General features: G+C 52.3%; 1 protein-coding gene across 3 annotated transcripts in view; it reads right to left on the minus strand.

The window, feature by feature from the left end:
* SLC5A1 (solute carrier family 5 member 1) overlaps nt 1–14,672 on the minus strand; it is a 34,220-nt gene extending 19,548 nt beyond the window's left edge. Inside the window, exons 1-5 of one of the 3 annotated variants that reach the window (XM_063144287.1) lie at nt 14,595–14,672; nt 7,541–7,612; nt 2,957–3,061; nt 2,632–2,691; nt 1,756–1,860 (exon numbers count right to left, since the gene is read on the minus strand). In XM_063144287.1, coding sequence (XP_063000357.1) covers nt 1,756–1,860; nt 2,632–2,691; nt 2,957–3,061; nt 7,541–7,609 — 339 coding nt within the window. In that variant the 5' untranslated portion in view covers nt 7,610–7,612; nt 14,595–14,672. Of the gene's footprint in view, nt 1–1,755; nt 1,861–2,631; nt 2,692–2,956; nt 3,062–3,455; nt 3,517–3,537; nt 3,601–7,540; nt 7,613–14,594 lie in introns of those variants that run through there. The other 2 variants (XM_063144286.1, XM_063144288.1) reach the window with 2 other exon arrangements.
* Nucleotides 14,673–15,364: the final 692 nt, after the last annotated feature.

A 15,364-nucleotide genomic window follows, 5' to 3' on the forward strand; every position in this document is an offset into this window, starting at 1 on the left:
AAGCCTTATCTCTTCTCCCAGTGGTAGTAAACTTTGCCTTAATGAGGCATCACCTCGGACCATGTGCTAATCGATTGGAGACTGATAGCCAAGTCCTAACATGATACGTGCAAGGGGCACATGGATGCGACAGGCAAGAACTTTTGAGTGTTTGGGGCTGCAGTCCTGTACTCACTTACCTGGAGGCAACTGCCACTGAACACCATGGGACTGACTTACTTCTGAGTACACATGCCTAGGAGTGCACTGTTTTCATCCTTACAACAGTCTTGTAAGGTAGGTTAGCAGTGTTATCCGATATTACAGACGGAGGGCTGAGGCTGAAACACAGTAGCTGTGAAGTCCCAAATTCTCACATCATCATGTGCGCTGTGAACTCATCAGGCAGTTTTGAGCAACCCCCACCCCTCTCTTTCACTCTCAGCCTCAGTTCCTCCAGTATAGGGATAACAATACTGGCCTACCTGACCAGGATGTTGTACAGATCACTGAGAGATCATCCTTCGAACTCTAAAATGTAAAAGCCATTGAACCGTTAGAGCCTTGAAATGGGAACTTGCAGTGTTGTTTGGCAAGGCAAAGGCAATCGCCACAGTCCGAGTGTTGCACCCCCAGCAGCTACTACAACATTGCAAGGAAGGAATGGTGGTGGGGAGAGAGCAAAGGATTTGGGGCTCTTGCCCTGGAGCCAAGCGGGTTGCTCTGGGACTCCTGCATGCAGGGCTTCCGATTATAAGGTTATATTCCAGAAGAAGGCCTCCCCGACGCGCCCCGCCCCGCACTCGGCCACCTGCTGCCCAGGCGCTGTGGGGATGATCAACTGGCCCAGGCTGCTCTAGGCCAAGGAAGCAGGGAAGGAAGGGCGCTGAGTGTCCTAATCAGGGTTTAATTAGTAACCCTGATAGAGATGCGTTATTGTCAGTTTGGGGAAAGGGGAGGGCAAAAGGCCAGCCCTTGAGGCTAATTTGTACAATTATCTCTCAGCTGCTGCTCAGGAGGGCAAAGAGTAGCCTCCCATGGCAATGGCAGGGAAACAGGGCGTGGGTGGGTGAGTGGGGGCGGCCAGGGCTTCCCGAAGGGCGCCAAAGGCCCCGCCCATGCGCCTCCGTCCACCGGGCCCGCCAGGCAAGCTGGGGTGCAGGAAGCAGCCCAGCGCCCCTGGGCTTCCTACGCTCTGCTGCAGGCAGCTTGTGGGCCTGGGGGAGGGTCCTTTGGGGGCAGACGCAGCCCTGCTGTGAGGCGAGCGGGGGGTGGGTGGGAGGCTGCCCACGGGGGATTTCTGCTCCCTGCGGAAGGGGAGTGGAGCAAGGGCCCACGGAGAGGGCGCAGAGCAACGCTTCCAGCCGGATTGCGCCCCATCGTTGTGGTGGGAGAGGAGGCGCCATTTGGCCGCCACGGCCCAGGGCCCCCGACGTCGTGCGCTAGCGGTGGTGTGGAGCGCCCCCCCACCCCATGAGCTGCCTCCCCCCACCCCGCGGCCCCCCTTTTCAATAGCACTGGATGGTTTCTCGAGAGACCTCGCTTTCTCTGAGTGATCATTGCTAGAAATCCCGCAGCAGCCCAGCGCTGGTGTTGGGTTTAACCTCTGGCTCGTGCTACATTGCCCACGTGGCTCTGAGCTCCCTCTCCTGGCCCTCAGCAATCCAGAGGTGGAAAGGAGAGGGGCCAGCCCGATGCAATCCATGCTGTTCTTCCCCATCCTCTCACATCTGTACACGCATGGAAGAGCAGCCCTGGACAAGCTGTTCAACTCACCGAGATCTTGGTGAAGATATAAAGGAACAAGGAAAGGATGGAGAGGTAGACCTGAATCCGCTTTCCCCCAAACCGCTTCTTCAGGTACTCTGGCATAGTCACCACCTGCGGAGGGAGAGGGCGAATGAGAACTGCGTCTGGAACGGTCCTCGGAGGGAACAGGGCATCCAGGTGGCTCAGGTGAGGTGGTGTCCCAGGAAGTGCGGAAGGAGAGAGGCTGCTTCGACCTAGAGTGCTGGGCAGCATGTAAGGACTGGGTCAGGGCCCTGGAAACTGCAAGCGTAAATCCCGGCCCAGCGGTGCAAGAAGTCATGATCAGTGAAAAGTCAGTCATTGCTACATGAGGCCACGAGGCTTGTAAGTGAATTCCTATAGCGGCAGCCCATGGGAAGCTCCTCAGTCTGAAAACGAGGGGGCCTGCCAGGCAAATCTCACACAGACCCATTCCTCCTCCTCCTCCTCCTCCTCCTCCTCCTCTTACCCATCTAGCCTGGGACATTTGCCCATCTGCAAAGTGGCCCATCGTCATCATCCCTCATCCCACAGCGCTTCAGCTGGAGAGGCGGCAGGCACCTGTCTGCAGGAGAGACAGCGAGCCTGAGGGCTGTTAATGCAGCATGTTCGGGATGCTTGACAGAGTAGCCGCCTGCCAGCCAGAGAGGTATAAAAGACCGTTCCAAAGACAGCTCAGGGAGGGCTGAGGGAGAGTCGAGGGGGAGGGCATGCGGAAAGGGTGGGCATTGAGGAAGCCTTTGGAGAGAAGAGAGGGGCTGACCTCCAGCCGCCACTGAGAACGCCTTTTTCCAGTGCTACGCACCAAAGAAGGCTGGCACTAGCCAAGAACGAGGAACTCCGCTCGCTGCACTGTGTACTTACCCCAGCCTTGATGTAGATGGGCACAAACAACCAGCCGAGAATCACCACCATCACCAGGGCCTGCAACCAATGGAAGAGGGGGCATGATCCGTCTGCCAGATAGGGCGCGTTGGCCCCGGAGCAGCCTCGCTCAGCCACACCGGCATGCCAGACTGCTACAGATCCTGCCCCCCTCTCCAGAATGCTGCTCCCGGACTAGTGCTTAGAGAGCCACCGTCAGAAGGCTTGAGAAGCTGAGGGACCCAACAAAATAACGCCCCCAGCTGCCCTTTCAAAACCAGCTCCCCCAGCAGTCAGTGGGTGGGAAGAGGCTGAAGGTACTTACGTTCCACTCGAAGCCGCCAATTGCAATTCCTGCCGCCGCCCCTGTGCCAGCCAGTCCCACAAAGTGGCCGCTGCCAATGTTACTGGCAAATAAAGAGGCACCAATCTGGGAAGAGGCAGAAAGGAGGCACCTGGTCAGACGCCTCTGTCGGCTGTAGCAAACAGCCATCTTGTTCACCTTAAAGCCTAACAAGTTCCACATGTGGCTAGAAGCCCCTTTCATTGGATTCCTTGCATGAAACAGGTTCTAGCCAGTGGAAGCACAGGCCACACTAACTGTGTCAGCCTACGCATGTTTACTCAGGAATACATACCTCTGAGATCAATAGGGCTTACTCCCAAGTAAATGTGTATAGATTGCAACATACAAGTATTCAATTTTAGTCAGTGATTCAAAGGGCCTCCTAAATCAATAACCATTGGGCTATGAACCATTGTCATAATGCAAATCCACAGGATTACGTTATTGTTCAAGGACTTTTATTTCATTTATACCCCACCTTTTTTCTTCTTGCGAGGAACGCTGGGCAGCTTAGGCCAGATCTACACGTCGTTGCGAAGGCGCCTTTTTTAAAGACGTACCTAAAAGAAGCGCCTCTTCCTTTACTGTGTGTACTGTGAGCGAGGCAGCGCCGCCTGCGGAAGAATCTCTACCCCATTCAAAGATGCTGCTCAGGCCGCTTCCCCCTCGCGTGTTCTTCCATTCGAATAATCCCCCCTCCCACCCGGCAGCTCTTCTGGCGCGTCCTGCCAGCAGCGCCTACTCCTGCAAAACACTTTTGTCCCTCGGTGTGTTTGTATTCGTGTTTGCGTGCGCACGGCGGACGAGTTCAGCTCCTGCCTCTCGCTCTCCCCCGCGGTGTCATCTCCCTGGGACTCTCTTCGGTGTGTGCTCGCACACGCGCACGCAAACGCCAATACAAACACACCGAGGGAGAAAAGTGTTTTGCAGGAGGAGCCGCTGCTGCCGGGACGTGCCAGAAGAGCCGCCAGGTGGGAGGGGGGATTATTCGAATGGAAGAACACGCGAGGGGGAAGCGGCCTGAGCAGCATCTTTGAATGGGGTAGAGATTCTTCCGCAGGCGGCGCTGCCTCGCTCACAGTACACACAGTAAAGAAAGAGGCGCTTCTTTTAGGTACGTCTTTTAAAAAGGCGCCTTCGCAACGACGTGTAGATCTGGCCTTAGATGCCCTCCTCCTCCTCCCCATGTTATCTTCACAACAACAACCCTGTGAGGCAGGTTAGGCTGAGAGTCTGTGACTAGCCCAAAGTCACCCAGCGAGCTTCATGGCTGAGTGAGGACTAGAACCCAGATCTCCCAAGTCCCCGTCCAGCACTCTAACCAGTACACCAGTGGCTCTCTTCTCTGCACTCTTATTTTAGGAACTTTCCCTCTTCTCTAACTTTTATACAAGGAAAACCAATGCTGTTACTGTGATTTAAATGCAGCACTAAAGCAGTCTGCACTGATCCCCAGAAATAAACTTTTCCTTTTCTTTATAGGCTGTTTTTCTGCCAACACGCCTTCAAAGCAGTTACGCTTTGAAGCAGTTTCGTTCAGTTACAAAATGCTCTGGGGTTTGGGGCAGGCCACCGCGGGCTCAGTTCTTCGTCGGAAAAGGCTGCAGCTGAGGAGTGCAGGCACCCCTCGGGAAGAGAATGTGGGCTCAGGCATCTGGGAGGCAAGAGGCAGGGCAGGAGGAGGGCTCTCATCTCAGGCTTGGTGCTCAGCCCCACAGAGCCAGAATTAGACCCCTCAGCACATGTTAGCAGCCACTCCGTTCTGTCCTCTTGCCATCCGACAGTGCCAGAGTCCAAGCTGGGCATTGGACAGGAGCAGAAGCAAGGACAGCGAACATGCCCACGCCCCCCCCAGCACAGCACCCCCCTTCCCCACCCCATTCCTCAGGATGAGTGCCACAGACATTCCTCGATCTCTGTCAGCGAACAAGGAAGAGCCCTGCCAGGTGGCAGCATGACTGGCAGGGCATGTCTGGCATCTCTGGGAGAAAATGCGCCGGCTGGGCGCATGAGGCCAGGTGTGTTGCGCAATGAAGCGCTATGAGGTAACAAAACACCAGAAGCAACGAGGAAGGCCTGAAAGACGGGGAGGCCCGGGACCCTGGCTGAGGTCAAGCTTGCGCGCATGCCTTCGCCACATGGGGGGTCCTGTGCTCACTTCTCCCCAAAGCCCTCAGAGGCAGTCAGGATGGCAAAGCGCTTGCCGCCAGTGCCAGCCGTCAGCCATGTTTACCTCAGCACATGCACCATTGGCAGGCCAATGAACCAGACCAGGCAAGGGCACAGCCAGCCACCAGCGCCTCGGTGAACTGGGGTCTGAACCCGGGTCACTTTTTCAAACCGCCGCTGGACACAACAAGCCCAGCACCTGCACCGGCACTCCCTTGTCCCAGCCCCTGGCTCTCCTTGGGCCCAGGCAAGGACCATTACATTGACAGCTACCACAGACTGGGATATCTGTGGGACTGGGACAGCACCATGTACATTGATGGTGCTATATAAATAATAATAATAATAATAATAATAATAATAATAATAATAATAATAATAATATCACTGCATAGAAGTGCTGCCTGGAGGGAAAGCAAATGGCGCATTTGTTGCGCTCCCGTCTTCCGGAAAGGGCCTCTGGGACTGGGTGTTCCTGCCCCTTTAAGTTTCCTGGGAAGCAGCTTGCAAGGGACAACTGCTCAAGTCTGCAGGGAGAGGGGGAAGAAGGCAGGCAGGCAGGGCCTGGGCCTTGCACAAGGGCATGCACCCTGGGCATGCACCCTGGAAGGCCAGGGGCCAAGGAGTAGAAGCCTTCCTATGGTTATTTCATGTGGGCCGTGTTGCAGATGTTGTCAATGCTTTAATACTCAGAGATTTAGTGGTGCATTGCTGAGCACGTGCCGCAGGCTGCCGGCCCTGTACATCTGGGGGTGGGGTGCAGCGCCTGCAGCGCCTTGCCCTGAACTCACTCCGTGAGGGAGGGGGTTTCCCTCGTTCCTTCATGCACACCTTGTGACCCCTGCAGACCTCCAGGCCAGGCCAGGGCAAGCCTCCCACTGTCTCTCCTGCTGAAGGATGCCCTGAACCGCTTCACCTTCCATTAATGATTATGTCTAATGCTGGGCTATTAGGAATGCTGTCTCAAGAAATGATTAACTGCAATTATTCCATGGCTCCACAGTTCCGCTCCTTCTGGCCAAGACTTTTCCTTAGCAGCTCAAAATGGACTTCTAGTTATTCCGATGCCCTCAACACATGGAAATCACTCAGGGTGACGTTGGAACCACTCATACACGCTCTGCGCTTACTTTACAGAAAAGTGCGTTCTTAAAACCCTTTTTACTTTTCCCTGTCCAAACCTAATTTGCAAAAGGGGATTGTGGGCCGGTTCACAGGACACCAGCAGGGGTTAATAAACCACGGTGGCTTGTTCCTCGCCCTGCACGGGCGAGTCGCTGCCGGCCCACTTACACAAGGACTCTCGCCGGGCTGAGCTTCTCCAGGTCCTCCGAACCTAGTGAGGGTGGCTGGTTGGGGTGTCTAACGATTCACCCAGAACCCAGGGGCTGTTGTAGGGTAGTGGGGTGGTTTGTTCACCTCCCCAACAAGCCACCCTCTCTGGGTTTGGATGACACAAAAAGGCAGGCCTAGTGGAGGTTTGGATCGGCAATCTTGCGCCCACGAACACCGCTGCACAACATGGTTTGTAACTCGGTGACCTGGTTTGCACATAACGACAAGCCCCATGGGGCTTTTGCCATTTTGCATGTTAAAAATCCAAGCTGCAGTGGGGGGAGCAGCAGCATGTCGCTACGTATGAACCCCACCAGGGTGGATTGTTGGGGTGGTTAACAAGCCACCATGGTCTGTTTTAGAGCAGTCAACAGCTTGTTAACCATCCAACTACCTACCCTGGCTGGGTCGGCACGTCATCACAAGCTGCAGCACGGCACGGCACGGCCATGCCTTGAATGTTCAAAACGGCATCCGGTGCCTCAGTGGGGAGCCCCGTGGGGAAATTCACCCATGGCGGCTTCTCGTTATTTGCAAACTGGCACCGTGTGTTCCATTCCAGCGGGTGGTCTGCAAGGGACGTGCCTGGTGGATTGTGCCCTGTCTCAGTTGGAGGAGGAGGTTTGCCTCCTGGGTTTTTCCGTCTCTGGCCCAACCTGTACTGGGATGTTTTTGCAGAGCTGTATGAATGATAAAGTCATTAGCCAGCTTGTTAGCAAAGTACACGGTTGCCTTAAATGCGTAACGTGCAGCGTTGTCTAGGCGGGGGTGATTTTCATCTGGACCAGTTGCGCTTGTGACACAAGCCCTTCCCCATCCATGTGTGGCAATTAGCCTTTGGGGGAGGGGAAGGAAAGGGGCGCCAATGGGAGTCCTTCTCACTAGACTAATGGCCACGAGGAGGCAGGGTGGGTGTTAGGAGCTCAGCTGGGAAAGGAAGGGTTAAACCTGCTTTCCCTAGACCTGTAGGGAAACCAAGATGCACGAGCAAACGCTTTTCAGGGAGAAAAAGGAACGGACACATTTCCCCCAGGGTGCACTTCTTTGAATGCCACTCACCGGCCACCACACCATACTCCGGCCAGCGAGGAAGAATCCCCCCACAGTGCCACGGTTTGTTGAATACATGGCCTAGAGGAGGGAAGAGATTTGGATACAATTAGTGCTGCCTCCAATGGATTAATTGATTTGTGTGTGTGTGTGTGTGTGTGTGTGTGTGTGTGTTGCATATTGTCGATGCATGCAAGTCCACAGCAAAAAAGCCAATTTGTCCTGACTTCAGTCTGGCAAAAAATGGTAATATAAATTCATCCTAATAATTTCTCTGGAATTGCAGGCGTTAATGGCACAGCAGAGGGGAGAGATAAGCGTTACCAATAGCATCACAGAAATTGCTTGTCAGAGGCGTCCCATGAAAATGTTGGGAGCTCTCTTCAGAAAAAGGGGGAGCAAATTGAGGAATATATTCAGACAATGCTGGAGAAATGTAGCTTCATCAAACAAATCAGAATCCCCGAACTACCATAGATGCAATTCAGAGCATAATCACGGCAGGTACCTTAACAATCGTTATACTGACGTTAAGCCACGACAAGGACTTTTGCTAGACAGCAGGAGCGTCTCTTGGCACCGAACCGTTTTATTAGGTGTCACAAGTGGACTGGCCTACTTTCAGGTGAGGATTTATTGCCGAATCACCGTAGCTGTTGACCTGCATTTTATGGGGATCTACACGATGTCATTGTCCTTTTGTCATCCTCCCATGTTTCCCCAAACTGCTTCCATCGTCTTTCATTCTAAAGCACATCCACCTTTTTTGAGGAGGGCAAAAGAGTAATATCATCTACACAGGTGTAGATGCCCTGAGAGCGACTCTTCCATTAATTTTAAGAGGTGAGATGTAGATGTGGGCAGCTGAACCTATCACGGCTCAGCACACAGTCAGGATAACTTCACAGTGCACCATTTTTTTTCACCTGCTTAGTTTATGTTTATCTCTTTTATGTTTATCTTTATCTCTTAAGCACTTTTCTGGAAAAGCAAAATACCACTTAAATGAAAGTGTATTATAGTGCCATGCCCTTGTAATGCAACACATAAAGTTTAAAAATCGGAGAGGGGGCTTTTCAGTTACTACCATTTTACCAAGGTTGTTGAAGGTGGTAACTAGAAGGGTCTTTTCCATATATTTTTAAATTAGCATTGCAGGGGATCGTGTATATCCCTATAGTTAATAGATGTACACCCCTACACCTAATATGATGCTATTTTTTTTAAATAATTTAATTAAAAATCCAGTCATCTCCATTGACAACATAAACTGTTGCTCCTAAGTGATATATATGGGAAAGTATTTTAGCTACTTAAAACATGGATTAATAATACAAATGAATTGTTGATCAACAATTGTGTATAGCAACTGTGTGTTGAACTGTGATGGGTTCAGCTGCCCAGTCAAAACAAACACCCCCTTTAAAAGGAAGACACAGTCGCTAAGGGCCCTGGTGCAGACCAAACATCGGAGGGGTCCACGCAGCAACAGCTGAGTTGGGTTCCGCTCGCAGCGGAAGAGCAGTGATTTATTAGCACTAGGAACCATCCGTCCGGAAACACCCTTTATTGTTGTAGCTGCAACAGACTAGAACGGCGGCTGCGCTGGAATTTGCACAGCAGACATTCAGTCTATCCTCTTCGGATAAAGCATCATGGTGGCAACTGAGGAGTCCTCTGTTAGAATTCAGGAGCTGGCAAGGTGCCCACCTGGGGCTCTCCCAGACTGGCAGCTCCTAGTGCCACTCAGGCGTTGCTTTGCCACTGTAAGCATGACGTGGAGTTGCAACAGACTCCTCACACTTTGGGAGGATGGTGCTTTTGGTGTGTGTACATCCTGCAGCATTCCATCCATAACAGTGGATGGGACACTTGCGTGTAGGCAGGAAAAGGGCAATTCTGAGCAAGCCATGTTATCAAACTCCCCCCCCCCCGTCATTAGTAAAAACAATCCTTCAATTTTCCCTAAATCACTGTTCCCTGAGACTGGACAGGCCAGGGACTGAGCCGGGGGGGGGGGTGCTCCTGCATCCAAAGCACATGTTCCACGGTTGAATTGGGGCCCTTCTCCTAACGCCACAGTCAGTAAAGTGTGGGCACTCATGGTAACGTGCATCACATACAAAGGCCTCGATGGCTTTAGAGGCCCCTTCCAACTCTACTGTTCCATGAGTCGCTGTGGTTATGTCGCTCCCTCTGTGATTCTTGAACTGCTTGGTGGGAAATTGACTTAATTTAAGGCCAGTGGAGCAGCATGGGGATCACAAACTGCCCCAGGCACCATGCCTCATTCTGTAGTGGCCTGTGCAACAGGCAGTAGAGAGCCCCAGTGCAGAAGGGCCCTTGCTCTGCTCTTCTTTGAGTGTCCTGACAGTTGTGTGTCCACAGAAACAAACAAACAGAAGGGAGCACACAACTAAGTCTGCAATAAATCTCTAGAATGGCACGAGGTTATGAATGAAGCAGGTACTTCCTGTGGAGAGCCTTACTTGCTCCTTGTTTTAAAAGAGCAAACATGTTCCTAGCCCTCATTTAGGGTGACCATATGAAAAGGAGGACAGGGCTCCTGTATCTTTAACAGTTGCACAGAAAAGGGAATTTCAGCAGGTGTCCTTTGCATATATGGAGAACCAGATGAAATTCCCTCTTCATCATAACAGTTAAAGCTGCAGGAGCTATACTAGAGTGACCAGATTTAAAAGAGGGCAGGGCACCTGCAGCTTTAACTGTTGTGATGTAGAGGGGATTTCACCAGGTTCCCCATATATACAAATGACAGCTGCTGAAATTGCCTTTTCTATGCAACTGTTAAAGATACAGGAGCTCTGTCCTCCTTTTCATAGGGTCACCCAACCTCATTGTTTCCGGAAAAGAAAGACCTGAGCAATGGAGTTTTCCAACCTCCCATAAGTCCTGATTAAAGAAAAGCAACCTCACTCATCTTTTGTACTTTCTTATTTCACAGAAAACCCAGGATCAGTGTAGCCATTCTTAGAACGTCACCTAGGTAAGACAATGACTGGGTTTAAATGTCATGATAACCCATGATAGGTTAATTAAGCCATCATGCGTTATAATGTCGGCTGGTGGGAGGTTTTTTTAAAAAAAATAATGGCTTATTTCGTCAAAATAACCCACTCTGATAACCCATGGTCTGCGGAGTAGGTTATTTAATGCATCATGGGTTACTGTGTTGTGTAGTGGTCACTGTGGGTTGTTTTGGCTGGCTACAGAGCTGTGCGACAAGAGCAGTCAAAACAGCTGCCACTCTGCTCTTCACTGTTTTACTGCTTAGGAACACTTCAAAGCAAGCAAGCCAGCCGTGTAGAAGAGGCAGGCTAAGAGGTGTGGTCCTGTTCCTGCACACACACCCCTCCCCAAGATGTTATAGGCCTCTCCTGCTTTCTGCTTTCACTGCTTTCAGAGTCAGGGCGCTGGGTTTTGATAGTGCGTCGAGGTGCCTCCTTAATGGAGGAGGCTGGTTATGTGGTTTCGTCCTGATCCTGCAACCCCCCACAGTTTTCTAGGCTTATCCCCTTTTGGTGGCACTGTAATTTTTGGTCCTCTGGAGTAAATGTGTGCAGAGGTTTGATGGTGGATCGGGTGCCTCCTGACTAAGAGAGGCTGTGTGTGGAGTTTGGTCCCGATGCTGCAAACACCCACGGTTTTCTAGCCATTTCCCCCTTTTGGGGACACGCAGGTCGTGATCGTGGATGATGGATCGGGTCCTGATTCTACAAATGTCCAAAGCCTCAGAGGCAAAACAGCACCACAGCTTGGGCGGGAGCACTGCAGCAGGACATGGGCCAGAGGGGGGGAGTCACATTACTCACAGTAGCTTCATAAGCTACTCTCAGTAGCATATTAGCCTGCCGTGTGGCGGGGGATCATGGGCTATTTAAAAAAACAAGCTGGCCAATGCGAGCTATCGTGACATCCAGATGCAGCCCATATGGCCCAACCACCACCATGAAGACAGAGCGAGGCAGCTGCCTCAGGCAGCTAACTTGGACTCTTATGAAAGGGCAGTAAATTGTTAGTTATTTAATCTATTATTACTGCATTTTTCCTGCCTGGGAGATTACCACATCACACGGCAGTGACAAAATTAGTTAAAACAACATTTAATATCGAACACAAAACAAATTCTACTAAGCTAAGTATTAAAATCTGCAAATGCCTAGGTAAACAGATGACTTTTTGACAGGCACCAAAACACAATCAACTCTGTACTTTGACTGTGGGGATGGGGGGGGGGGCAGTTGCTGCTGTGCCTCAGTCAGAAAAATGTCTTGGCTGAAGCCCCACTAATTCATATGGGACACAACCAGCCAAGACTTTTTCCAACCAAGCAGCCACCTTGCTGGGCTTCCGGGCACCGAAACGTGGCCTGCCTCTCTGGGCCTCGGGAGAAGCCACCTGTGCAGAACAAGAGACAGAGCTCTGCTCCGGCTGATCCAGATGTGCTGCCTTTCATGCAGCTGCATTAAGAGGAAGTGGCACTGGCCAATTTGGGGATTCACCTTGCGCTTTGGGTGGCGGATGTGGGGTGGACAGGCTTTGACATCCGAGCAAGTCAGGCAGGCAGGCAGCGTCCCACCCTTTCGTTTTCGCAATGCCCTTTTCTTTTCAAAGCTTCCAACGAGTCCCTCCCTCCTTGGGCTCTTGAAGACTCTGCCCATGAGCTGCTTGTGCTTCCAGACTTCCTTGTCCTTTAACTCCTCTGGGGGAGTTAAAAGTGCACCGGTCACCAGAGGTTGCTGTCCCGCTGCCAGGCAGCCTTGCAGAGGGTGGACTGTAGCAGGGACACTCCTGCCAAGCCCTGGGCCTGCCGCCTGGCCCTCGGTAGACCACCACCAGGTAGGCGAGGGCAGCAGCAGCAGCGCAGTCTTTCACTGGCTCAGCTCTGTGCTGGAGAGGCTGCCCGGCATCCCTTGCCTACCGGGGAGCTGCAGTCTCTCCATGCCAGAAGCTCCACCCATTGAAATAGTATGTTGGACAGGCTCTGGGGACTTTTTGTAGATGAGGGTACATAAACGTCATCATCATCATCATCATCATCATCATCATCAAGTTTTCACCACCTTCATCATCATCATCATTCTTCATCATCATCATTTCTGTATGTCAGGCATGGAAAAAGTGGGAAATCTCACCTGTGAAATTTCTCTTCCAGGCACAGTTGGCAACTTTTCCCTCAGGTGCCTTGAACAGCAGGTAATCTCACCTGTGCTGTCCAGATTCCTGCCTGGGTTTGCCTCCAGTTGCCTGGGCAGCTTCTGGCAGCCTCATCTCGGCCAGAACCCCCACATCACCTCTGGCCAGCCATCCGGCATCCGTGCGCCAGCCATGGGGCCCCCACGGGAGTTCTCCCACAGAGGTGGCCAGTGCAGGCTGCCCCAGCAGCTGCCCCATGTTCAGGGGGGGGGGTCCGGCAGCTCTGCCCACGTCTCCTCCCCTCCCCAAAGTGCCATGCCATGCTATGGTGCTGGTCTCCCATCTGCTCAGGTGGGGTGGGGCTGAGCTGCTGAGTTCCCATCCCTCTCTAGTGGGGCTCTCAGTGGCCCCTGCTGTCGGAAAAGCAAACTCCTCCAAGAAATCACTGCTCTCCTCCACAGCATGTTCCCTGCCTGGAGGCTTTTCTTAACCGACCTTCATCTGCATTAGAAACCCGTGTCTCTTTTGTACTACTTGCAGCCCTTCCCAAAGAACAGCTTGCCAAGGGGCTGAGCATTCTCCCTCCCTCATTATTCCCTGTCATAGGATTCCAGTTCCAACACTGGCTCATTTAGGGTCTGCTTTAAGCCTGTGCTAGCCATCATCTGTCAGCAGTGCATGCTGCTTTTCATTCCAGGTCTCAACCCATGGAGAGGTAAAGAAATGATAAATATGAGTGTACCACTGAGCATACGCAGAGCGCTTTTTGCTTCACCACTAGATAACTACAGGCAGAGCCTCGCAATGGGACATTCGGGGTAAGGAGCCTGCAAGGTGAAGGCTCTCTCGGCCGAATCTCTCCTCGGAGAAATCAAGCCGTGCCCCCTTCTGCCTGCCCCCTAAGCCTCATCCAGGGTCCTCACGCTTTGGACTTGCAGCCCCGCATTCTTACAATCGCACTTGCTGCAAGGCCTGCTTGCATTAATTTAATCTTCTTAATCGCCAGTGGATCCCCTCTAGATGGAATGTTTTTGTCCCTTGGGGGCGGAAGCCTCACAAAAGAAGTCAGTTGGTTCTGCTGGGAGGCTTCTAGAGAAGTGACCCATGGTTATGGGTTCTTATCACCTTGTATAAGGGCCAACCTTGTGTACAGCAGTATTTAAGGTGATGGGAAATAATTTGATATAATAATTATTATTATTATTCTATGGCTAATGCCTTGAACTACAATGTATAAGCTACCAACTGTGGAGTGTCCTGTGGTCTAAAGTTAAGGTATCCACAAAAAGGCTACTAGAGTGTCCAGCTTCTTGAGAAAACAAAGAAACTTTGAGACTGGCTCACTACAAGGTTGCAAGCCAGAACTCCGTAGGTTTGTTCCGATTCAGAAGGACTCATTGTTGCATTTATTTGTATACTTGCTGCATGTGTTGCATAATTTTAATTCTCCCACACATGCTTGTTGTAGAGATGTAACATCTTTGCAAGTTTTATTCTAACTAAGCCCCCTAGGACCCACAAAAAGCAGAGGCTGTACCGGCACGGCGGACCATGCTGCACCCACCCCCTTCCTTGGCGGCCCTGCCCAAGCCAGGCTCCTCTTCCATCCCACCCACCCCCGGCACCATCCCCATGCAGGTCGCGGCCCCGGAGGCGCTGAGCCCGGTCCCACTGCCCCTGCAGCTCCCAGCCCACCCCCCTCCCGCCACCCCTCAGACAAACTCCCACGGCCCCTTCTTCATTCCTGTTCCATTGAGCCTCTCGCTCCCCCTTGGGACTGGCCTCCTTGAAGTGCCTTCAACCTTCCATGCCACATTTCCCAAAGAAGCCATTTAATATGGCACCCCGCTCTCAGCTGGAACCTGACAAAGTAGGGCAGCATTAATGGAGAAGAGCCAGGACCTACCCACAGGCCGACCGCCAGGACGACTAAGAAGTAGATGACAATGACCGAAATGTCGGCAGGGTTATTAATGGCGATTCTGTCGCTCTCTGGGGCCGCTGTGGTCTCCGCGGGGGTAGCCGTTGGGGTTGCCATCCTGCCGTCTCCTGCGCCTCTTGCGCCTTTGCTGTTCTCCTTCTTGTATCACCTGGCAGAGCCTCCAAGTTAATGATAAACGTCCGTGGTCCCCTTCCACTGTGAATAATATGTAACTTTGAGATTCTGTCCTTTATTCTTGGGATACCTCAGGTCCTAACAGGTGCTCTGTCCCGATGGCACATTCTGCTCTCCAAGAGGAAATGCCGGCTTCAGGTGCCCTGCAGCAGCAAGTTTTGTAGGTGGCTCCACGGGAGTCAGCAGAGGAAGGCGTGGCTTGGCCGGGACAATGCTTGACATCTACGCTTCCAAATGCTGTCCTGAAGTGGTTGTTCCTGACTGCCTGGTCTCCAAGACACCAGCACTCCCTGATTGCCCAGCATGCAAATGAGGCGGGGCACTAGGCACAGGGATTCCCCAAGAGGCTATGACTGGCATTCATGCCATGGCAGGTCATGCTCCCCACAAGGCAGGGATGGGGCTTCTGGGAAGAAGAAAACGAGAAGACCACACCTGGTGAAACCCGGTGAATTGGCAGAGCCACAGAGTTCAAACTGGCAAGTGCCTAAAAGGACAAACGTTTCTTCTCACAGCTGTCTATGGAACTCCCAATAACAACCCAACGCCGTGGTTCTCAA

This window comes from Elgaria multicarinata, chromosome 18 (assembly GCF_023053635.1).
Source record: "Elgaria multicarinata webbii isolate HBS135686 ecotype San Diego chromosome 18, rElgMul1.1.pri, whole genome shotgun sequence".
Taxonomy (NCBI): domain Eukaryota; kingdom Metazoa; phylum Chordata; class Lepidosauria; order Squamata; family Anguidae; genus Elgaria; species Elgaria multicarinata.